The sequence below is a fragment of the Heliconius melpomene genome, chromosome 15 (genome assembly GCF_056956725.1).
Source record: "Heliconius melpomene rosina isolate 202511_hmr_F chromosome 15, ASM5695672v1, whole genome shotgun sequence".
Taxonomy (NCBI): domain Eukaryota; kingdom Metazoa; phylum Arthropoda; class Insecta; order Lepidoptera; family Nymphalidae; genus Heliconius; species Heliconius melpomene.
Window position 1 is genome coordinate 8,935,852 of NC_140403.1, and position 26,122 is coordinate 8,961,973.

At 32.8% G+C, this 26,122-nt stretch overlaps 2 protein-coding genes across 2 annotated transcripts in view; one reads left to right on the forward strand and one right to left on the reverse strand.

The window, feature by feature from the left end:
* LOC146531634 (uncharacterized) overlaps positions 1 to 26,122 on the forward strand; it is a 93,035-nt gene that overhangs the window by 31,346 nt on the left and 35,567 nt on the right. The gene's annotated exons all lie outside the window — the stretch shown is intronic.
* On the reverse strand, positions 10,288 to 12,511 carry LOC146531636 (uncharacterized). Its single transcript, XM_085198282.1, has 4 exons — positions 12,490 to 12,511; positions 11,717 to 11,984; positions 10,722 to 10,783; positions 10,288 to 10,343 (listed from the first exon to the last, which is right to left on the reverse strand). Exons 1-4 carry the CDS (start codon positions 12,509 to 12,511, stop codon positions 10,288 to 10,290), a joined length of 408 nt encoding a protein of 135 aa, XP_085054408.1.

Sequence of the window (26,122 nt, forward strand, 5' to 3'; positions counted from 1 at the left end):
TTGGGAACGGAGTGTCTTATCACTAAGTTGACTCTGCCTTTAAAAACAACAGTACAGAATGCACGATATCATCTAATTGCACTATCACGCTTCACTAACATTATACTAAATTAATTTCCAATTCAATATCATATATTCATTTATGATAGATAGATGATAACGCTTTACTAAAACATGATATAATATGTACCTAGAATACAGTACTATCTACATATATTATATATATTATGTCGATCTCGTTATGGAAATCACACGATTGTCAAGATCAAGATGTAGATACTGTTGTGTTAGAAGATAATTACAGTGAAACCTAATGTAGGGTAGTTTCGTGTAATGCTTCTATAGTTATCTGTTTATAGATATCTGTATAGATAGATAGATAGTTATCTATCTACATATATATAGACATTATTAGCATTTACCTGCGGCTACGCCTGCAAGTAAAAACAACTACGAATAATATGTGTTTGAGATATTCTATGTACACAAGATACTTCTAATCCCAGGTATATTGGAATATATCGAAATCCGTGGCGTTCCGTCTATCAACATGCATTATTTCAAAAATTCAGTGGAAAGTGGAGAGTTTCATAAAAGTGCATGAATGGGGAACGAAGTGTCCTAACACTAGGTTGTCAGGTTCCCCCTATGGCTACTATGAAATGTGTGGGATACAGCGTGAAGCAAAAAAAAAGAAAAAAGATTAACGTAATGTATTATTATACCCAACCAAAAATATATTTAAATAGTTCCTAAGATTTGCGTGTTCAACCCAATAATATTTATATAGGTTGTTGTCTGTTATTTAGGGAAGTCATAAGTTTATCAACCTTTGTAAGTTTTACCTACTTCTCGTTGACTTACAAGCCTGAAATTGCTACGGAAGCCTCGATGGGAGATCGAACTCGCACTTAACCGATTTTAACATGGACAAGATATTAATTAAAATATTTCTCTATATGACTTTCCTTTGAACACCAACAAATTCTTAAACCTTATATCTAAAACACTGTAGTGTTATCGTGTTTAATACTCGAACGGATCTTCTATCACATTATGGCTGACTCCAGGGTGCGGGAATGCACAGTGACCCTTTTTGATCTCTTACGTTAGATAAAAGATGAAAATCTTTAAGTCCCCTCTGCCTACAGAATCCATGTCATTAATCTAACTTGATGGGAGCATATATTGATAAAAGTATCTATAAGAATAGAGGTTTCAGTGTGTGACTTTACAAGACTACGCAATGATTGGGGGTTCGATTTCTACTTGGGAGCAATTATTTTTTCTTGCTCCTGTTATAAGATACAGCGGGGCGTTGAGTTTCGCTTTTAAAAATGGAATGTCTCGGAAATTGAATGGTATATGGGACACGGAGTATTTTAACACTAGTTTCTCTAGAGAAACCCTAGCCCTAGGGCTAGAGATAAAGCATGAAGCTAAAACACCTGTATATTTCAAATATTTTTTAGAAAAACCTAGTTAAGAGCAATAAGGTTAAAAATACTATGATATATGATTTTTTTCTCGTTTGGATTTATAAAAAATGTTTTTCTTTTAATTTTGCATAAATAATAAAATATTTGTGTTTTCAGACTGAAGTAACATATTGAAATAAGGATTTATATATATAACAATGCTATACATATATGTATGGACGTTTTATAAAGAAGGGTGAACTGTTCGATAGGTTTGAAACTTAGAAGTCAAACTCTTTCCTTAGAACCTTTTTCAGTCAAGAGCTTTCCTTTAGAACTGAAAGTCACCGCCCAAGTGGTTAGAGGGTCGATTAGGATAGATATACAATGAGTTCTGTCCATATTATAATATAAGAAATAATGTAAAATTATCGAGGCCAGTCGTTGCACAGGAGCACAAATAAACGGGTGTTGTGTTTGAGTGGAAATTTTCAATGTGGAACATTCCCAGATTCCCTCGGTCTATCCTACCCAACCTGGCTATGGGCGAGTGCAGCGTTCATCCAAAATTATTAAAATTATTTACATGAGACCGTGGTGCAGGCGGTTATGGATTCTATTCTCAATCATGGTAATTAATTCATTTCATTTTATCGTTCTAGTAAGAATTCAAGTAATGCCTCAAAAATCTCCGTTCCCCGCTTTCCGTCGAATTTTTTGAGGCATTGCATGTAATTGTTAATATTAAGATGTTTTGTTTTTCTATATTAATTGTTAGTGTACGCTGCGTTGGTGATTGAAATAAATAAAAAAAATATAATAAGATATGTGTGCCACCAGAAGGTGATATAGCAGTTAACTTTGGAACCAATGCTGGAATGACTTTCAAAAATAGAAAATGACCACGGCCTTTTCTTCTGTAGGTATAGTTGCGTACTTGATTGTACAGTGAGATCTGAATAGATCGACAAATGGTATACAAATTGTAGTATTAAACTATATTCTAAAAAGCTTCTCTTTTGTTAAAAAGAGGCATAATGGGACAGTCTGGCTTTGAACATAATGATGATCAGAATCATAATCCCCCCCACTTGAAGGTATTTTTGAATTAGCGTAATTTCCGGTTAGGCTAGTCGTGGAACAGACGTTGTAACCGCTATAGGTTATGGGTTTCATTCTCACTCAAGGATATTACATTTAATATTTTCCTTTATTCACTCTGGTGTCAAAGCACGGCGTTGAATTCCACTGAACCTGCAATGCCTACAAAATTCGGTGGAAAGTCGGAAACGGAGTGTAGGTTTCCTCTGTCTAGGGTGGCTGTGTGAGTGTAAAGTGTTTTTTTTATATATTTATTTTTCAGTATAAGACATTAATAGATATATTGCTTTCTAAAATAAGATCTAAATAACCAAAGCTATTTTGATGTCGACACGAGAACACTTTTAGCGTTTTGAATGTTTTATGTTTCACTGTTTGCCGTCCAGTTGGCATTACTGGATTGGTTTATTTTGGGGTTTTACGTAGCTTTGTTTATATATAGCTTTGGAATTTGATTAAAATTTTACCTTACGGTTATTTAATAGTTTATTATGATTATTTGTAACTTTAGCTATATAGACGCTCTGGTAGAGACAAGTTGTGGTGTGGATTTCTGCTACGGAACATGCAATATCTTGAAGAGTAAGAAAGCTATGCATTACATAGAATTCATGCACATTGTGTGACATTCTGTTCCCATAAAGGCACTCTCGTTCTCCGTTTTCCATGGAATTATGGAGGCATTGCAGGAATGACACATCATTGTTACCAAACTTTTCTTACACTGCGTTACTTACGTCTACGTTACACTTTTCTTTGTTACCAAAGCGAGTATATGAACCAACCCTGTGCCTGTCGCGTTCTGAATCGCGAATATTCGACTGTTGGGACAAAAATTGCCAATTCGCCAGTCGTAACAATACGCCGACGACTTCAGTATTTGCTTTACAATATAATTTTTCTTATTTTAAAATAATAAATCATTAAATAATTAAAACGTAATGGGACTAGCCCATACAAACTTTTATACACCTATAAATATTTTCATTTCATTAAAACAAAAAAAAATCCACACAAACAAACGAAAACAAAGCACGTCTAACAAAAACAGAGTTAATAAAATCACACAGACAGACAGTACCGAAATGAAACAATCGATTCTCCAAATAACCCCAACTCGTAGTCCGGTGACAAATTAAAGAAGTATAAAATATTCATCTCTTTAAAAGCTTTCTACTGTCGTTGTCACAATGCCTCTTGCCCGTAGAAGTTTGATAGGCGATGATATTTCTAAACTTAGTTTATTTCAATTTGGTTTGTAATTGTATGAAACTTTTAGGTTTTATTAATTTTAATTAATTGGTGTAGATCGTTATGGTGTAGTGGAAATGTATTGTTGAAATGATTGTAGATTCAAATATTTTTTTTATATTTTTAACGTGTTATTGTTGATTTAGGAAAGGAAAATAATTTAGAAAGCGTGTACAAATTTGAAAGTAATCGGGATTTGAACCCGCACCTATTGAAAATAGTTTAAGGCACTTTGATAACTACGACATATTTTAGGAAAAAGCTTATTTATAACTAGTTTTCACCCGAAACCGAAACATCCAAGGCCCCAAATCCTGGTTGGATATGTTATAAAGTTTTTTTTTCATACGAGAATATTCTAAAAAAAATTAAAAACCATAGAAAACCCCAAAAAAGCTATATTTTATAGAACAAAGCCCAAAATAATAGCCTAACCAAGAATATTGTGTTTTAATGTAAAATAAATATTAGAGACCAAGACCGCGTCAGAAACACCTGTCGTTGATTTATTTGTTGGTTGGAATTTGGGAGAAAAACGGGATCTGGATGCTGCGGTAAGGTCTTTCAATACAATTAGGATAATAGCCGTAACACAGTAATGTAAGGAAAAACATAAATAAGATAAATTACTTCGTTTTTGAGTAAAATGAAAGTAATTTGTTTCATGTTTATTTGATACGGAAGATTAAGAACGAGGCCGGGCAATCAGATACGGCAATTTTGTCTATATTATAATGTATAAATAATTATTTTTATTTGACTAATATGAAAGACAGAATGCAGCGTTAAGTTCCGCCACTCAGAACACAATGTCACAGAAATTGAAAAAAAACTGGAACTTCTAGACGGAAGTAAGCTTGGAGATGGTTTCTTTAAGTTAAGATATTAAAGTAGTACAGTTGTTGATTATATAGCTGATATGCAACGTAATGATACAGACATAGTTGTAGGTTTCAAGTATGCATAAATTTACATGTATTATAAAAAAAATGAGGCAATGGGTCCATCAGGATAGATATATATATAAACCACACCGGTTTCTAATAAATCGTCCTTGCTTTGACTTTATTGATTTTTCTCCCCTAACCTTTATTGTAAAGGCAGATACAGTATAGGGGAAACAACTGTAAAAGTAAAGTTTAATTTAAAAAGCAACTTAAAATATTCCAATAATTTAAAAAAAAAACAATTAATGAGGTTATAGATACCACGTTCATTTTAAATTTCATAAAGATAATTTTAATAGATTTTGCTTTATTAGGATATCCTGCTAGACACTTCATAAGGCTCCAAAAATATAATTAAGAAATATCTAAAAATATAGATACATACTTTTGTATATACTATTACTTTACAATTTATTTAATTAATTTTAATAATTTACAAAGAAATGCTATAATATTAAACCCACAACGTTCCCACCATTTTGTCGAGTATACGTTACAGATAATCCAATCTTGTTCTGATTGACGTGAGCTAGAAGCAACTGAAGCGAAGGAGAAGTATTGACTCTGGTGATAGGCCATTACTTTAAAGCTGATCTTATAATATGTAATATTATATTGAGATATATTTTATTTTGTTAGCTTAATGGGAGAGTGGAGAGCCCAGTGCCAAAGTATTCCGTTTCCACTTATCGATTAATTTTGAGACTCTATATCAATGATGGTATTCAAAGTAAAGGAATATATTTAATATTTCGCTTCCCCGAGTGGGAATCGAACTCATAACCATCACGTTTACAGTTTAAATCTTATTAATTTAATCCCATATTTCATAGCCGCACTTCGCAGTCTCCTGAGACAATGTCACTGATCAAGTACTCGTATGTTTGTATGTGACAATATCAAGCATTAACCAAATCTAGCCAAAGAATATTTTGATTTTACACAATTACAGCTTATACAAGTATGTACACTATCTATATTGTTTGCATATACAGGGTGATTGATAGATAGATGGACAAACATGCATGATACAGGTGATAGAGGAGGTCTATTCCAATTATTTTTACTTACACGATTTTGTGAAATTATCTAAAAAATGTAAAATATATGTTTTTAAATATAATTTTTACCTTAGAAGTGCTCGTCAAGTTTTTTTTTATTTTTGCTATAAACCTATGAGTGTTAGACGTGTAACTGATTTATACGTAAATTTATACTAAAATATTCAATATTCAGTACTCAGTAAAACAACAAAATATATATTCTATATTGAAGCTTTTATTTGATCACAATTGATAACTTCTTGAATATTTTCAAAGTTCTTTGTTTTAATGTAAATCTCAATTTCTTGAAGTGTTCTCCCTTTGGTCTCCGGTAATCTTATCCAAATATACCCCAAGCTTATGGACATTATGACTAAATTCAATAAAAATAGTCCAGAATATCCGACAGACGCTACTATTGCTGACATCAACATAATTGATAGAGACGACGACACAACCATAACGATTCCAGATAAAAAGAAACAATTAATCTTAATTTCTAAAGGAAATATTTCTCCCAACAACGCCTCTAAAACAGGGTAAGGTCCAGCTTTTACAATTAAAAAGTAAAAAGCTAACAAGCTAATATTAATCCATTGAAAGTAAATTTCATTGTTCTTAAAATATAAGCAAAGACTTAATGCTAATAACAAACTGTTTGCTAAAAGTCCTGTTGTAAACAGCATAGTGCGCATTGTCATTGTTTTAATTAAAACACACGACAAACATGATCCAGCTGTGATGAAACCGTCCACTACCAGAGTGAAGTATAAAATATTTGAAGAACCAGTTATGTCCTCCAAGATGACTGTAGCTAAAGAGTTAAAACTTATTTTACCAGCAGCTGCTAAATACGCATTAATAAAAAGCATCACTAACATTAAATCCCAAAAGTATTTTTTCTTAGATGCTAAATATAGTTTTTTCCAAGAGCTGACAGTGTAATTATCGTTTTCTGTTTTGGCCGCTTCCATTTTCAATAAAAGCTTCAGCTCTACTTGGGTAACTTTGTTTTTTCCATGTAATTTCCAGAAAGCTTCTTCACACTCTTCATATTTTCCTTTCGATGCTAGCCATTGAGGGCTTTCTACCCAAAAATATGGAATAATTACACCACATGCAGCTGGAATTATTGCTATAAGTGCTACAATTCTCCAGTGTAAAAAGATACCAATTCAATGGCTCGCAGCCGTTCCAAGGGCTGGTGCAGCAGTCGTGACCAAATTTAGAAAAAATGCTACTACTACTACTAAATAATACTATTGGGTGACATATATTCTGATGTAGTGCATATTTTTAAAGTAAAAAGCGCTCCCAGCCCAATACCTCCGAATGTTTTTGACAGCATAAAAGTAACCATGTCCCTTGCAAAGTATAAAATTACCCAATTTATTACAATAGGCATTGAAAATAACATGAAACTCCATCTTCGACCAATTTTATTACAGAACAGAGCGGCTAGTGTGAAGCCAATAAGCCCAATTAATGGTACTCCGGACGCTGGAAAACAAATATTATAATTTTATTTATATTTTAGTATAATATATTAATATTTTAGTAAATATACGAGTATTTTGTATATATCGAAAACTGATTTGATTTTCTTTTTATTATTTTCAACTTCATGCTTTTTCCGCTGCCTGCAATAGCAGGGTAGGCAGAGAAAATCAAATATTAAGATACTCCGCTCCCCACTTTTTACCGAATTTTGACGGCATTGCACGTTGAGTACTTTGCGTAATAATAACAAACTTACCAATCATAGATATTTCAGTGGGGCTAAAATTTAGATTTTCTTCATTCTTTTTGAGACTTCTCGCCATACCAGCTGTCTGACCATATATAAAACCATTTGATATGGAAATAGTCACCATTCCCATTATTATTATAGCCTGTAAAGATATATGAAATATATAAATAAAATAATTAACTACTAATATAATAGGTCCACGGGAAGTACCCTTTAGGTTTTGATTGCGCAGTGAATTTCCGACAAAATTCGGCAAAATCGGTGCATAAATGTTTGTATCTTTTGATGAAGTTGTTTTAGAAGCTTATTTTTTTCTTTGCTTCAAGACCTAAATATTTGGAATTCATTTCAGTTGAAAACATACACGCGAACTGGAGATAAATAATCATGACAGACGGACGGATAACAAAGTGATTCTATAAGGGTTCCGTTTTTTCCTTTCCAGATACGGAACCCTAAAAAATAACGTAGCAGGACTAGAATCTCTCCGAAATCGTCCAAGCGCTCGTAACCAACGAAGCTTAGTTGGATATACATTTGTATTCTTGCGTGTTGAGCAATAAATAATGTCTGGAATTCTAGCGGAAAGTGGAGAATGGAATGTTTTCACTCTAGTCTAAATAGTCTCAAAAATTATATATAGGCACAACTACCTTCTGTTTCGTTGAATCTTCCATAATGGATAACGTGTTCCATTGGGTGTCAAGTGTAAACTGAATATAAGATATACAATATAATAATGACTTAATAAATATTTATAGTATCTACAATGACGATACGACTACGATACGATATTTGATGTTGATATTTTTTCTCATGTATCCGATCTTTTTATTTAATCTTAGATAAACTTTAGTCTCTATTTTATAAACTCGAGCAGATTTTTTTTGTGACGTATATAAAAAATACCTCTCAAATTGTTATAATAAACTTATTAAAATGCTATTTGTTAATAATATACACCTAAATAAACTATCATTAGGGCTCATTTAGGTTATTCTGATAAATAACCTAAATGGGCCCGGAAATCGTATCGTACTTTATAAAATATGCTACAATTAATTTATCATCCAAAAGTAAAAAATATAGTCAATAAAAGAAAACGAAAATTTTAACAAGCTTGTGTTGTATTTGCGTAAAGAGGGTTCCGTACTATTAAATATCCTTATATACTGTTCCCTCAGAAATTCATGAGAAAAAAATGTTTGAAAACCCTCTTCTAGGACGGAGGATGTTCCTCCTACTCAGAATTTTAGCGGAATGACTTCAGAATTCGGCGGAAAGTTAGGAACGGCAGTGTCTTAACACTAGATTCCTAGGCTTCCTTACTTTAAAAAAATCTATAAGATGTCTAATTTCTACATTTAAAAAGCATTTTAAAAGTAACGTAGTTACTATCATTATTCGTATCGATTCCTAAAAGCTTGTAAAACCAGTATTTATAAATTTATTTATCTAAACAAATGTATGTAAATTTGACTTTAAACATACACAAATTAAATTTCAAGGATGACAATTAACAGTAAGCCTTTTGTATTTTATTATCGTCAAAATTTATTAGTCAAGTAAAGATTAAAATTGTCATATAACATGGTGTTTTAAGGGTTCAATATTTATTATATTTATTTTGTTGTGATAGTAGCTATAGTAATATTAATGAAATGTGTAAATGAAAAAAATATATACGGGGATGTATGCCCTGTTATAGGGAACGCATTTTTTAGTGGGACTATAAGCTGTATCCCCCAGGCAGACAGAGGGAACCTATAGTTAAGACATTCAATATACAATAAGGTACTTCCCTTTTCTTTTTTCACCGAATTCTTGAGACATTGCCTATTGAGTGAAGAAACTCAATCCGTGACCAGAGCAAGGAAATCAAATGATTAAATATTTGATTGCCCCAAACGGTCATCGACCACATAAATATCACATTTGCCATCAGACGCTGTGCTACTGCGCCCTAACGGCCTCAAATTAATAATATATAAAACTAAAACAAGAAAAACATACAAAAAGTAAACAATTTTACAATGTTTTACATCTCTACAACATTTTCACGTAAACCAAACAAAAATAGTGTAGCGCTAGCAAACTTTTCACTCGTTAATTGAATAAGCGCCACAGTGATCCCGGCATCGCAGGATTGCGCGGGATGGCCTCGATTTGTTACCTGGATTTGCGGGATTCACGTATTGGCAACTATTGCTTTCTGCTTTCATATTGAATTCCTCGGGATGTGACTGTCACGGTCTTATACCCTGAGCTAAGTTTTGTTGGGATATACGGGATTGGAGACATGTAATGTTAATATATTTTTTCTAAATGTAAAGTGTTTTACTTAATACTTTTTTATTGAAATAATATTTTTTTTCAGCTGCCCTTGAATCCGGCTCCAGCCTATTAAATTATACTTTCAGTCAGTCTGCACCAATATGTATTTCGATCTTTTAGATACGTATTTTTGTCGTTTTTTAGGATTCCTTAATTAAAAGGGTTAAAACGGATCACTCTGTTCTCCGTCTGTCAAGATAATTTATCTCGGAATTATGTGGAAATGTTCAGAAAAAAATAAGCTTCTAAGTCAACGCAATCAAAAGATACGAGCATGCATTGATGTCCAGAATAAATGTAGGTCCAATAGAAATATTGGGCCTATGTTTATGAAATTTGGCACGAAGTGTAAAACTTACAAAAATAAATATTGGCTTGGAACATGTAAATTTAGCATAAGAAAATAAAAGGAAATTATTTTTATTTATTAGTATTATACATTTTTAATAATCAAATTCTAAAGGATCATGTCGAGGAGGCGCTGTTCTGTCTTCGACATCTGTGAAACAATAAAATTATTAATATTTTTTGCTTGGGACCATCGTGGTGCAGTGGGTCGGGGTCTGTGAGTTCGAATCCCACTCGGGGTAATGAACTTTTATTTTACTATGAATTACTCAACACGCTATTTCTCCAGAATTCGGCAGAAAGTGGGGAACAGAGTGTCTTAACATTAGGTTCCCTCTGCCTACACTTTTGTGTGAGGGATACAGCGTGAAGCCGAAAAAACACGAAATGAGGTTACAATTTGTATATAAGAATTATTTTTTTATTTTCAAAAAAAAAAACATGATAAAAAATCAAATAGCAAACTTGAGGTTAATTTGCAAAATGTTTTTTAATATTAAATTTACAAGAAAACATTAAATTTATTTACCAACTTGACTTCGCAGTGCAGAACCTAAAAGACTTTGTAGCAGGTCGTCTCTTTTTGGTTTTCTGCAAAATGAAGCGCAAAAAAATATATATATATATACTAGCGGACGCGTGCAGCTTCGCTTGCGTATTTAGGGGTGAATTCTAATAAACCATGAAACATGTGTTCAATGAAATATTTTTAAGAGTCTCAATTTCAAATTTTATAAAAATCGGTGGCGATTTATAGATTTTTCCATACAAACTTTCAACCCCTTATTGGCACTCATAGGGGGTGAATTCTAGAAAACCAAGAAACACATGTTCAATTAAGTACTTTTAAGCGTCTGAATTTCAAATTTTATAAAAATTGGTGCCGATTAAATAAAATTCTATACAAACTTTCAACCCCTTATTTGCACCTTTAGGGGAAGAATTCTAGAAAACCATAAAACACGTGTTCAATTAAATACTTTTAAGAGTCTGAATTTCAAATTTTATAAGAATCGGTGCCGATTTAATTTTTTTTCCATACAAACTTTCAACCCCTATTTCACCCCTTTCGGATTAAAATTTTTCAAAATCCCTTCTTAGTGGATGTCCAGATTACAAAAGTAAGCATCTGTCCAAATTTCACGTTTCTACGCACAGCGGTTACGGCTGTGCGTGCGTCTTACCTCAGTCAGTGAGGACAAGTCCTTTTATATATATAGATTAATATTTATACCCTTTACTGAGGTGAATCATGGCGAAGTTGCACAAACTTGCGGATATAAACGCAGCAGTTTGTGGGTTCGATTACCACTCGATGAAAAAAAAAAAAATTTTCATTTCATCCCTCTGGTTCGAAGCAAAGCGCGGGGATAATTTCGCCACTCAACACACAATGCCTCAAAAAGATAACGGAAAATGGGGGACGGAAGTGTCTTCATAAGACCGAAGTGTCTTATCAGGTTCCCAGGTTCACTCTGCCTACCTTGATATGTGCTAGAAACAGACATAAGCATACATACTCACTTGTAAATAAGTACTGGTAAACTTCTTGTTTTGTCAATAAAATCATCATCATCGTCGTCGTCAGCGCGATCTCTCTTCGATAGATTTTGTAATTTTAAAATGATATTACTGACAAGTGTTTCAAGTTTCACATTATTGTTGTTTTTGTTAGTCTTTTTCAAAAAGCTCATATCGTAATAGCTCTCATCGAGGTCCGAATCTCTTTGTTTTCGTATTTCATATATTTTTATAGCTGGCATGTAAGCTTCGGTAAGAGTGCCGATGATAACTGAGATACCTACATACATAATGTTAAGACAGTTCGTTTGCCAATTTACGCCGAATTCTGAAGGCATTGCGTGTTGAGTGGCGAAATTCAACTCCGCGCTTTGCCTGGTCACCAGAGCGTTTTTTCCCGAGTGGAAATCGAACCCACAATTCACGACTGACCTCCCTTTTTGACCTTTTTTTCACAATTTATATGATAACGTAGACGAGGCAGTTGTGGAGCAGGCAGCACAACGTATGATTATAAACGCAACGAAAAGATTGGATTCTCACTCAGAGAAATAGGTTACATTTAATTCCTCGCTCTAGCAATAAAAACATTGCGGAGTTAAGTTCCGCCACTCATTGAGCAACGTCTCGAAAATTGGACGAAAATTAAGACACCGTGTCCATTAACACTAAATTTTTTGCTTATCTTGCCATATAAGGGATACAGCGTAAAGCTGAAAAATATAAATACAATATATTTTCTTAGTTGATTAAGATTAAATATAATAATAACTTACTTATAAACAAGGCGGTCTCCATATTGATATAGAATGAGCTCAGTTAAAATTCTACAGCCATTTAAACCATTAAAAATTCATACGTAAAATTTAATTTATTTTATGGTCGTTTTATGACATTTATCTATCGCTTAGAAGATTGGTAAATCGTAAATTGGAAATTCGAGACGATTTGTGAGTATAATGCAGTAATTTAACGCTAGAGTCCGTCGTGGCATAGAGGCACAAGCGCGTGACAGTAAACGCAACGGTAGTGGGTTCGATTCCCACTGAATGATTTATTATACTTATTAATGTTTGATTTACCGTGATACTTGTAAATTTAATTCTTGGGTTAAGTAAGACAAAATGGGAAATTTTGTTTCAAAACCATAAACGTAATTCAAATTCAAATCAAATGTTATCTTTACTAATAGTGTTATTTATAGTGTTAAAGCACTCCGTTCACCATTTTCTGTCTATTTTTCGAGACACATTTCAAGTAAGTTATATCCCGAATTCGGAATTGAACCTATAACCGTAGAATAGTTTCTCAGATAATTATCATAATATTACAGCCCCCCAATTTGGGGGTAGTCCCCATAACACACGTTTAGAGATTTATATACACTCGTAAACATTTATATAAAAGTACTTAAGATATAATTTAATAGAAAGTTCTGTTTCATTACGTTATTATATTTCAAGTTTTATTAAAAAAAGCGAATAGAGTTGAAATGAAAAAGATTGCTAAAGGTAAAGCATTTCTTTGTCGTAAACAGTAAGAGAATGCATAGAATAAAAACAATTTAAATACTAACAATCTTTTTAATTATAGTTATTACTCAAGTCGTAATATTAAAAAATATACTAGCTAGCTAGCGGGGTAGCCAGAGAGAACGGAGAGACAAACGCTACGGAGATTTAGTACGGTTATGGTGATGAGTTTGGGAGTTTATGGAAAGCTTGTCCGCAGTGACCCTCCAGCTGGACACTACCATTCAAGGAATGGAACGTACCATCACCCCCACGAGCACGAGTGTGGTGTTGGGGACCGCGACTCAACACGCCATGTCAAGAATGGCCGTAAGTGGAGGACCGAGCTACGAAAACAATAATTATAATTATCATTTACAGTGATTTTGATAAATATATATATATATATATATATATATATATGATATTGAAGTTACCAACAACTCTCTCGAAAATAACAACAAACATAATTAATAAATCTATAAAATAATATATAAGTAAATTTTTCCTCCATTCAGTTGTAAGCTTTCTTTTGCATAAGTGGGAATCGAAATTAGACTTGTCGTTAGATTCTGTCTCACTACCTCAAGACGACCTCAATGGTATTTTAATTATAGAAATTAAATAATTTTAACCTTCAATTGTATAAAAAATCACATATCTTATATCAATTGGAAATGGGTAATAATTTAAACCATAACTTCACCTCAACATACCATGAGAGCGTACAAGGAAACGCTTTCACAGCTCAATCCGTATTTATAGGGGTCATTTGTAACGTATGCTGATCGTGATGGTCGGGCTGTAGGGGAAACTATTTGTTAGTCATTTATTAAGATTTCCCATTTCCTTGTATTTTCTATGAAAAGGAAAACGGCGTTGAGCTCCACCAATGACGATCCATTTCATCTCCGCCATTTAATGACTCGTAATTGGACAGAGAAGGAAGAACAGAGTGTCTTGATACTAGGTTTTCTCTGTTTACCCTGCTTTTTGCTACCTATCGTAGTTATTACCGCGGCAATATCGTGAGTTTACATCTCATTTACGAATATATTTTATTTTTTTTGTTTTCTACTAAAAATGACACCATTTTTGGATAGTGTGTGCGATCCCCATATGGTGAAATATGTTGTCACTAGTTTTCAGTCAGTGTCTCGAAATTGGATGGACAATGAGTGTCTCTAAATAAAATTCCTGAAACAGATCTTAGCTAACTTAGTGATAAGGCCGCCTATTGTGCTATCCAATCTATTATATTTCCATTTACCTATAAATATATTAATTGGTGTTTAACCATTGTTGAATCATCCATATAGCAAGGCAGAGGGAATTTAGTGTTACGACACTCCGTTGCCAAGGCTTTTCATTTGCATCTTCGATACTTAATTTAACTCTCCACTCAATTTAACTTTCATTATAATTCAAAAAAGTAGAAAAGTCAAATTAAAGTAAAAGTAAACACACTTGTAGCCACAGGTCTACCCTACCATATCAACCTCACAATATTATTTTTACAATCGGTCAAATTTTAATCTAAATATGTGCTTGGGACTGTTTGTTTAGGATCGACGCCATAATTGGAGCCCTAGACTGGATTAGACATGTTTGAATTTTCAATTTATTCGCAAAGTTACTAAATAAATACAGGAAGTTCGTTCAACAGTTTTCAATTTTGATCGGATGTGCATATTATATAAAATTTCAATTTTTATTTTATTATAGAAAAGTAAATATTAACTTAACAAAAAAAGTAAATATCAACCCTTTTTTAAATATTGAAGGAGATATAGTTTGCTATATGGATTTCCGTCCGCGTGTTTGTCTGTGTGTCAGTCAAGAGGCTATGGAATGCTTGGATATAGAGTTTAGAGGCAATGTTTCCAATTTTTGTATGGAACCCTCGGTGGGTGAGTCCTACTCGCGCTTGTTCGATTTTTTTTATGTTTTATGCAGTCGAGGTATTTGTTTTTTTTTAATAATATTTTTTTTGTATATGTGTATTCATTTATTGTTTTCATATATATTAAAAATATTGACTGATTCACTTAATTAGTTCTATTAGAATTTAGGGTTACTAACAAAAAATGTGTAAAAAATTAAAATACATATTATAATATCGAAAAATTACTATTTATGTCATTGTTATTTGAAATTTTACTTTTTAGCCTTAAAATATAAAAGAGAGATATACTTTCGTACAAATTTCCTTCGGCGGTTATTAATATTTGATTTAGGATTATTTGCTAACGCGATATAAGCGTCACGTCAAAGGCTATAAGCGTCACGTCAAAGGCTATTGAACAAGTAATACTGGTGTATGTCAATAGTAATAGCTGGTCAGTTAGTGTGTTATTGGAAATCAGAATTGGAAATTCTTCAAGAAATTGTAATATAATTATGTAATTTCACCGCATCATGGATAATATCTCACTGGTGGACGGTTAAGGTGAAGAACTCGATCCCCACTTAAGGAATTTATTCTACTTTAAATTATTTTTATTTATCCGCCGTGGTACACAAAGTGCTGCGTTTTGTTTTTAATAATCTTTTTTTTAATTAAGTAGTGGAATATAATAACAAAGTTCGGATCCTTGATTCCAATATTATCCTATAAATGAGTTAATTTGTAACACGCTTTTTTTAGGTCGTCCTTCTAGCTTCACGCTGAAACCCGCACATAGCAGGATAAAAGGAGGGAACCTGTGTAAATAGTGTTAACACGCTCCGTTCCCATTAAGACACTACTTTACACTTTTCGGCTAATTCTTGAGGCATTGCAGTAGCGAAACTCAACGCTGCCTTGCGTACATTGCTACATGCATACTTTGATAGAGTTACAATAATATGGTATTAATTAATTATTTCTTGTAGGACTTGTGTAGAAAAGCATAGGCTATACGTTCAGAATTAGGTTCTATACATAAAATGTGACGCAAATAAATTCAATTGGACAAACAGCTGTGAACTATGCCATGAAAATTCAGTATAGCCAAATCAAATTTACGTTTCGCGTACGTTCGTTACTAGGTACATAGTTAAACTAATAGTGCTTTATATACGGTGTTTTTATTTCTATGTTTTTTTTATAAATGTTGTATTTTTTTAATTAAATGCAATTAGAAATAAATATTTTTTTTTGTGACATAGAAGTAATCCTCGACGATATATATATAGCAGTTTTGTTAGGCTTACTTCATACAATTCAATATGCCAAATGTTCATTCAGTTCATACTAAAAATATCCTAATTAGAAAGAAGTTTTACGAGAAGCATCCTTTATAGATGTATCCATGTTTAAAATCGTAAAATATGAACTTAACGGCAATTACACAAAAAAAATACTTGAAAATATTTAAAAATTTTCAGTTCCTGAGCCATAAAATACAATCGGCTATCCTATAGCTCCTATAGTCCATACAAAAAGCAATCAAAGAAAACAAAGAGACAATACGGATCGCCGGTCACGTACTGTATCCGATTTCATTAGCCGACTAACGAACTGAGCGAGCCACTGGGATTGATTTTACAGTCCGGCTTGATTAGCATACAGTATTAAAGCTTTGAGCCGTTGGAGATTTTTAACAAAGACCTTTAGCTGTGACAGCTTCATGCTGTATCCCGCACACAGCGGGGTAGGCAGAGGGAACCTGGTGTTAGGACACCGCTCACCATTTTCTGGCGAATTCTGGAATATTGCATGTTGAGTGGCGGAACTCAACGTCGGGCTTTGACTTGACACCGGAACAAAGAAATGAAAATATTAAATAAGTATTTCTTTTCCTCAAGTAGGAATCGAATCCACAACCTGTCGTGTCGATGTCTGGCGTCAGGTATTATGTCCTTTCAAAAGTAGACCAGGGCTACGACGGCCTCAAAGCAAACAAATATGAAGCTATAAAAATAATTTTATTAGTACTGTCATTAGCCTATTTTTGCAAGAGATAAATAAAAAGAAAAAAGTAAAACATTCGTGAAATATAAAAAACAAATGGTCAAGGGGTGCCCAAGAGCGAATAGTATAAAAAAAATGTTTTTTTTTATTTTTATAATTTTAATATTGCAGTAAAAATTTAAGCTTATTATAAGTTGCAAAACAGAAATTGCTATAATAAACTAGCGAAAGTTTGAATTTTGAGACGACTTTAAATATTATACTTGACATTCAACAAATTAATTTAAAATGAACTTATTTTTATTATTTCTTTTAGTATTAATTATTTTTGAAACGAAATTATACGAATAGTTGATATTTTTAATTCTTGCTCGGGCAACAGAAAAAAATATATATATGCTTTGGTATTTATTTTTATATTTTATTTTGAAGAATCGAACATTTTTACCTTTGATAAGAGTCTTTAATTTGATAAGAGTCTATGGTTAGAGCACTTGTACTAGTTCTAAGGTAAGGACACGGGACAGTGTGAGTTAAATGGTGGAAGTCAACACCGCGTTTTGCCTATCTGAACGAGACTTCACATTTAGTCACTTAAATTTAGCTTCACGCTGTATCCCGCACACAGCAGGGAAGGCAGAGGGAACCTAGTGTTAAGTTAACACTCCGTTCATCACTTTCAGCCAAATTTTGAAGGCATTGCGTGTTGAGTGGCGGAACTCAACGCCGCTCTTCGCTTCGACACCAGAGCGAAAAAATGGAAATATAAATGTAAATAAATATTTCATTTCCTCGAGTGGACATCGAACCCACAGCTGTTACACTCACACTCTTATACCGCTGCGCCACCATGGTTTCTAAAATCCCGAAAATACAAAAATTAGCAGTTATTTCGGTCGAAATCCGATGAATAAAGCCAGTTAAACCGATGTACACACAATTAATAAAATACAATAATTTCACGCAACACGTCCACAGCCTCGAGCAATTACTGTTACGTCCATGAGTTGGTCCTGTCGTTTACAATTTTCTATTAAATATTATAGCCGCCATGCTGTGCTTGAAAGCGTGTTTTAGAAATATTTTTGTTTCAAACATCGTATATTTGTTTTCGCGTTTGGTTATAACAAATGTTAATCAATGTTTTTTGTTAAGCAGTTTGTTATTGTATATTATATATATTCTATTCCCCACTTTTTATTGAGTGGAAATCGAACCTACAACTGTGTTGCTGCGATACTATGGCCTCAAATATGATGCCGGCACCATTTTATTGTGTTCCAAATGAATCAAGGGAAGAGCTAGTTGAAGAAGAAGAAGAAAGTTTTTATAAAAAACTAGCGGACCCGGACGCGGCTACGCCTGCTTGAAATATAAGAATATAATTTCTATAGAAATATAATTTCAATCTAGATGAAATGCTAAAAGTGACTATTATATTTATTTTCATAAGGATGAAACGGTTGTTATTAACATGGCAGAATAAATTGCATGTCAAATTAGAAAGTATTTTAATTTATTAGTATATATGTGTAATGTAATGTTATATAGCCTATAGCACTTCTGAAGAATGCAGCTTTCATACAAAACAAAAACATAGTAAATCGGACCAGTAGATCCAAAGATCTTAGCGTTCAAACAAACAAACAAACAAACAAACAAACTCTTCCGCTTTATTATATTAGTATAGATAAGAAAAAATAACACTATTTAATGGACGTACTACTATTTAATTATGTTTGTTGGTCATGCGTTACGATTATCAAATATGATTAGCGCCTAAATTCATCTATCCACTAAAACTAACGAGCAAATATACATAGGTGGCATGTACGTATACAATATGATTTAACGAACACTGCCCGAGCGGGCCATAAGGAAAGTGATAGAAGTGAAAATGTTAGAAAAGCTTATTTATAGAAAACGTATAAAAATTGGAGGTATTGGAGGCGCAGCGGCACCAGGATGTAGGAACCTAGTGTTAAGACACTCCGTTCCCCACTTTCTGCCGAATTCTGGAGGCATTGCGTGTTGAGTAGCAGAAATCAATTTCGCGCTTTACTTCGATACCAGAGCGAAGAAATGGAAATAGAAACATAAATAAATATTGCACTTCCTTGAGTGGGAACCGAACCCGCAACCATCGCGTTACAATCACACACTTATGCCCCTACGCCACGAGGAACTCTAAAAAAAATATTAAAACGCTTTTTTCATAGCTCCATCTGTGGTTAAAATTGATACGGGTATCAATTAGGGGAGGCCGAGTAAATAAGGTTTGATCCTAATCCACTCATTGTTTTTTTTCTCGCATTTCGCTGACTTTGACATTTACTTTTATCTCGAAAATTAGAAGTGATATAAAATTATTTTTTGCGTTACACGAAGTTCTTCTAATAAAACTGTTAGGCATGTAGCCCCTTTAACGTAGCATCTGACTGTAAAAATGATGGTTGTGGGTTCAATTCCAACTCGGGTGAATTTGATTATTTTTCATTTCCTCGCTTTGGTAACATGACAAAGCCCGTCTAGAATAACGCCGCTTAAAACTTACTACTTTGCTATAAGCGACACAAAGTGGCGCTATAATTTAAAAAAATGCTAAAATATGTAGAAGAAAATGTAATAAACTTATTTATATAAAAAAAGGCCATGAACCACGAATACGCAATATAATAGAATAGTGGTTAAAAATGCAGAAAAAACCTAAAAAAATCATTTTAATAAAATTCATATTTGCTTATTTTTTATGTAACTAAGAAAAGAAAAGCTTAAGATAAGCTTATTGCTAATTAAAATTAAGTATAAAAATTGCATTCGAAAGCTTTCAAGCGAAACTATAACCAAATATAATAGAACTGGTTATTTGCATTAGCGTATACACTTTAATTGCATTCGTTGGTAAACTGGTGCGAGGCAAGTGCTTCGAGGTGCCTCCGCTTCCTTATCTCAGCAATAAGATGCTGTCTAAAGTTATAAGATTTTTTCAATATAGTTAATACATTGCATATTTTTTTATTTTTTATTATTATTTATAATAGAACCTCAAATATATTGTAGAAGAAATTTAAATAAATATATGAGTATTTTAATTTCATTTAATTAGGATAAATGAATGACTTATTAGTCAAGCGTTGTCGTGGTGGTTATGGGTTCGACTCTAACTTTTTATTATTATTACTAATTATATTATTATTACTTAACTATTTTTTTTTTCATTATATGAAGTCCGTTGTTAAGTTCCTCCATTCAATATCTCTTATTCGGGCGGTGATAATCACTACTTTACTCACTATTTCACTCTTTGAATATCCTGCTTAGAAGAATGAAGCTAACAATTTATTCAAAATGAAAGCTAACATTTTATCAAAATTTTAGTTTAAATCGGGAACGAAGTGTCTGAACACTAGATTCCTTCTGCCTATCCTGCTGTGTGCGGGATACAGCGTGAAGTTGTTTTTTTTTAAATCGCGTTCAGCTTTTAACATAAATATTTGTCTATTAAGAGTGGAGGTTAGTGAGCCGCGCCTGATAACAATACAAGTTTGATTCGATCTACAGTACAATGCCGAGCCAACTTTGCACTATCAGAAGTCAGACTTGTGTGATTCCTTTTATATGGAACTGGTTAAAGCACCATTTTCCTTAATGAATTTTAAAATGATAAATGCTGTTTTTTCTCGCTTTAGCAGTTTTGGGAAATCTTTCTTTTGGTGCTATGGGAGCATACTCTCCAAGGACTCACACCAAGTTTCAGTATTATACAGTAACGGAAGTTCTATTTTATTCCATTTACAAAGTTAAAAATTGGAATGCAGGTAGATTAAAGAGAGTAAAGGAGCAATGAGGGGACAATTTCTCGAAATTTATACAGAAACGGGAAATTAGAAGATTTTCCATTTTACATAATAAAGTTCACACAAACAAAATTACAAGCAAAGAACTAAAAAAATATATAAATTATTATTACATCATCATTTTCAACAAGATTAAACTATAAGTTAAAATTAATAACGGAAAAAAATACTGTGCTAACAACATAACAATTACAATTTAAAGGTAACCGAGACTCCGTGAAAAATGCTTTTTACTTCGCTAAAATGTACCATCATTCCCTATAAATGGGTCCAATTTTCTCCGTACTGCCTACAATCACGCACGGAGGATAGAACAAAAGCTGAATAAAACTCTATGTGGACCAAAAAGAGTTAAAATTTCTCTGTTTTCACTAGAAATTAGAAAAAATATAGGTGTGTAGTGTTCGCAAATAGCACCCAACGGGTGTCAGCGTGAGTTATCAATCTAGTCAACTGAAACCCATTTTAACGTATATTTATGTTCACCCAATGGGTTTTGGAGCTGAAATAGGTGAGAAATGTTGATATTATCAATTCAATTGTAATAGATTCCTCATTCTTCAAGTGGGTATTTAAAAAAATAATTGAGGCCACTCGTGGCGCAGTTGCACAAAGCGTGACTGTGAGCGTGACAGATTCGTTTTCCACTCGAGGAAATTAAATATCTAATATTTCCATTTTTCCATACGGCTGGATGCGAAGAGCTGAAGATCGAGCTCAGTGGCATGCCATTGGAGAGGCCTATGTCCATCAGTGGACGAGGACAGGCTGCTGATGATGATGATGATGATTTCCATTTTCGTTGCTTTGACATTGAGGCACAGCGCGGTGTTGAGTTTGACCATTCATCATGCAATGCTTCCTGAATTCGACGGAAAATGAAGAACGGATTGTCTTAACACTAGAACCTAGTGTTCAGACAAACCCTCTGCCTACCTGAAAACAAAAATTGTTTATTAAACAGCTAACTACAATAAAGGAAAAAAACATTTGAACCTGATTGGTTAATAATATGAGGAGATGAACTCCTGAATTAGAGGCATAAATCAAACGACGGCCATCACGTAAATCGATCACGCTATCAGGAATCTGATTTCGTCTCGAATAAGACGGCTTGCGAGTTTCACGTTTATCTTGGTAATGGAACCAATTTAGGAAAAAACCGGTTTTTTTTTTCATATATTTATATATATATTTGGAATGTTATCGAAGAATTTTTTGAATAAAATTTAATCTAATCTGATTTAAAGATTGTAATAATGTTTTATTAAATGTAATTTATTTTTTGATCTTGTGACCTAGTGACATTGAGATGAAATTGTCCAAAGACTAACGATTCCAATCACACATGGATTTTGTATATATTTATTAAAGTAATATTCATTATCAATAATTCAAAGGTAACAGAAACTACCATAATAAAATACATATATTAATATATTAATAGTTATAAATAGCTTTTCCCACAAGGCCGAATGCTGGAGTTTAGTGGCAGAATTCAACGCTGCTTTTGCTTCTATACTGAATTGAAAAAATTAAAATATATTTTACTAGAGTTGAGTTGAGACCCTCGAGTGGGAATCGAACCCACAAGTTGTCTTTACAGACACACGCTTACGCCCTTGCACAACTAGTCTCAAGTAAGTAATAATAACGAAAATAAACGATCCTTTTAAAATAAATATAATCAAACCACTGAGTGAGGATCAACCAACATAGTTCGTGTTTAGTCACACATATATTAATTGAAGATATATTAAATGAAAAAAATCTCATAATATTAAAGTAAAATGTATAAGTTACAGTATCCATATTTAAATATGTATTATACATTTAATTAAAATTAAAGCCTTCTTTTGATCTGTCAGCAACCACAATGGACGATTTTGTTAATAAAATATATGAAATGAAATAATTTTATATTTTTCGGTAAATAAATATAAAAAGATATTTTTTTGTGAACTTCAAACAATTCATATTTTAATTTTTGTTTGTTTTTGTATTGAAATTTTTATATATTCATAAGTATAGAATAAAGTAATTTTCAAAAAGCTTAATAAGCTCCTTATGTTGTGGCCTCATTGCAGCGGCGATATTAATTTGTATTGCTAGGACGACCATTGTAGGCTTAAATCTAAGCCTATAATTATTCTATTTACAAATGAATTTTTGTCAAGACTAAATGGTCTTGAGATAAATCTGGTGTCGGAACAAAACACGGCGTTGATTTCCACCATTTTACAGCTCATGCCCCCAAAATTTGGCGAAAAGTGGGGAAAGTTTTAACGCTAGGTTCCGTCTGCCTGCCTGCCTAAAAAATAGCAATAAATGCACTAAAATATACAAATCGATCCCATCAAACATCCAAGCCAAAATGTAGCACAAATCGTCCAAAAAATCCTATAATCTCAGAAAATTCCACCTCACGAAACCATTTCAATGTTCAATCTTCAATCAAGTACTAAAGTGAATGTGTGAACACCCCAAAGTCAAATGGCTCGGAATCAAAGTCTCTTTTATACAGCATTTGATCATTTGGAAAACCACTTGGGAGAGAGACCAAATAAATATGCTGTGTGCCGTGTGCTTGTGCCCAACCAAGTTGAAGCCTAGCCTGGCTAGGTTTTAGGTGAATATGTCATAACTTGTTACGGAACGTTGGGTTGCAAAGTTGTTAGTTTGTCTGTTTATTTTAAGATTTAGATTTTTCCGACTGATATTGTTTGATTTTATTTAAAAAAGGAAGAGAAAAATCGGTGTAGCTTAATAAAAACTGTCAATTACTTAATGCCATGGAATGGATTTATGAAAATTAGAAAATAATTTTAACAAAAAAATAGTAAAGTGGGATTGTAGGTCAAGAAAAAGAACTTACAAAAGTTCATAAATTTTACTTTACGAGTATTATATGCAATTAATTATGAAATGAACTACATATGTAATTAATTCATTAATTTTTTTTCAAGAAATACCTAAAAATATTAACTTTTCAGATCCTTTATTTGCATTATAAGTTCAAACATCGTTCAAAAAATCAATATTTTGAAATTCTGTTTTTTTTTTTCAGTTAGTATTAGCTATTACTTATGGGACATTTACTAATCTAAGATTTCCCGGTATTTATATATTATAACTAGTGGACCCGGACGCGGCTACGCCTGCTTGTACTATAAGAATATTTTCGCGTCGGTCATACTGTGCCGCCCGTAGGCTAGGTCATTTCGAATCAGTGACATCTCCTTAATTATTTATTAGAATGTTATACAGTAAACTATAATTTCAATCTAGATAAAATGCTAAAAGTGACTCTTTTAGCATTTTATCTAAATTATTTAATATTTTAATTATATTTATTTTATTAGTATAGATTGAAATCTATACTAATATAATAAAGCGGAAGAGTTTGTTTGTTTGTTTTTTTGAACGCTAAGATCTCTGGATCTACTGGTCCGATTTACATTGTTTTTGTTTTGTATGAAAGCTGCATTCCTCAGAAGTGCTATAGGCTATATAAAATTACATTACACATATAAACTAATATATTTTAAAATACTTTCTTATTTGACATGCAATTTATTCTGCCATGTTAATAACAACCGTCGTCGCTACGCAACCGTTACCGCGACACTTTCATATTCATCCTTATGAAAATAAATATAATAATCACTCTTAACATTTTATCTAGATTGCAATTATAGTTTACTGTATAACATTCTAATAAATAATTAAGGAGATGTCACTGATTCGTGCCTGAATAACGTAGCCTTCGGGCGGCATAGTATGAGTATGACCGACGCGAACATATTCTTATAGTTCAAGCAGGCGTAGCCGCGTCCGGGTCCACTAGTATGCTAATATACATAGGACATAGCATATGCCATTGAATTTCACAGTCCAACACGTGACATCACTATATAAACTGATGTTTTTATTTAATCTTATTTTTTAGATATGAAATTTCAATATAAATGATGGGGGAAATAGGGAAGTATAAGTAGGATGAGGAGTAAAAAATCATGCAGCATTGGAATCAGTGACACATTGGTGCTTTCAGCCTCTCCTGCCATTTTTCGTTCCGCCGAAGCGTGAAGTTGCAAAAACTAAGAAAAAGTCATATAGCTACAGCTTATTACTATTTCAATAATTCTTGGATTAAGTGTCTAGTTAAAATTAATTATAATTTTGAATTGATTTTACGCTAACGAGAGACAGCTACAAACGATGCAGTATCCTTTAACAATTATAATGACTTTAAGCAATTTCAAGCTTTATTTTCAAGAAATAACTGACATTATCCCATGCTAATAAAGAAATGTATAATTCTGTAAAATTTTACAATTCTAATGTTTTCCACAATAAATCTTTCCTCAGTTGAAAACAAATATAAAGGCCCTTTAAAATGTAATTTTAGCAAGTTTTAGTCGACGTTTTCATCGCGATTTTTTTGTTTTCTAGAATATTCATTTTAATGAGCTGCATGAGCTATTGCGTACAGTAGATAGATTTTATATTAGACTAGTGCTCCTTTCATGACTTTGCTCCCACTTATTGCTATTTTTGTTATTTTGTAGCTTCATGCTTTATCCCTAGCAGGATAGCCAGAGAGAACGGATCGCTTTTTTATATCATCCATAATCAACCTTTTCATACTTGGCCTCCGGGGGTACTACGGCTTTTTAGGTGATCTTTCTCCAATATTATCTCCTCTCCTCCAATATTCTGTGTGCTTGAAGATCTCCCCATACGTCTCTTACTAATCAATCTCGCCAATGTCGACTATATGATTTTGATTGCTTCCCATTACACCGAGTATGCACAAAAAATGTTTTTACATACAAATCTACATTTTTTTTTATATTTTCAGCTGTAATTTAATCTAATATCTATGTTTTTATATATAAAGATGAATCTTAAAACATTTTGTGAACTCAAAAAACAAGATCAGACATGAAATATTTCACTTCTTCGAGTGGGCATCGAACCCACTGCCCTTTATATCTCTAGATACTAAAAATATAGTAAATGCAATATAAAATATATATTTTTGCTAAAAATTTAATCAGTGGCACCCGTGGGAGGTCTGAACGCGGCGCACCCCGTAGGGCGTCGTAAATCTTAACTAGATAGTGTATTTCATGGCCTTTAA

What these genes read in the sequence shown, in the direction of transcription:
- LOC146531636 (XM_085198282.1), bottom strand. Translation starts at nt 12,511, where the DNA reads ATGGAGACCGCCTTGTTTATAA. An exon ending in GGAGACCGCCTTGTTTATAA is followed by an intron (nt 11,985 to 12,489) that starts GTAAGTTATTAT and finishes TAGGTATCTCAG; the next exon opens with TTATCATCGGCACTCTTACC. An exon ending in TGCACTGCGAAGTCAAGTTG is followed by an intron (nt 10,344 to 10,721) that starts GTAAATAAATTT and finishes ATTGTTTCACAG; the next exon opens with ATGTCGAAGACAGAACAGCG.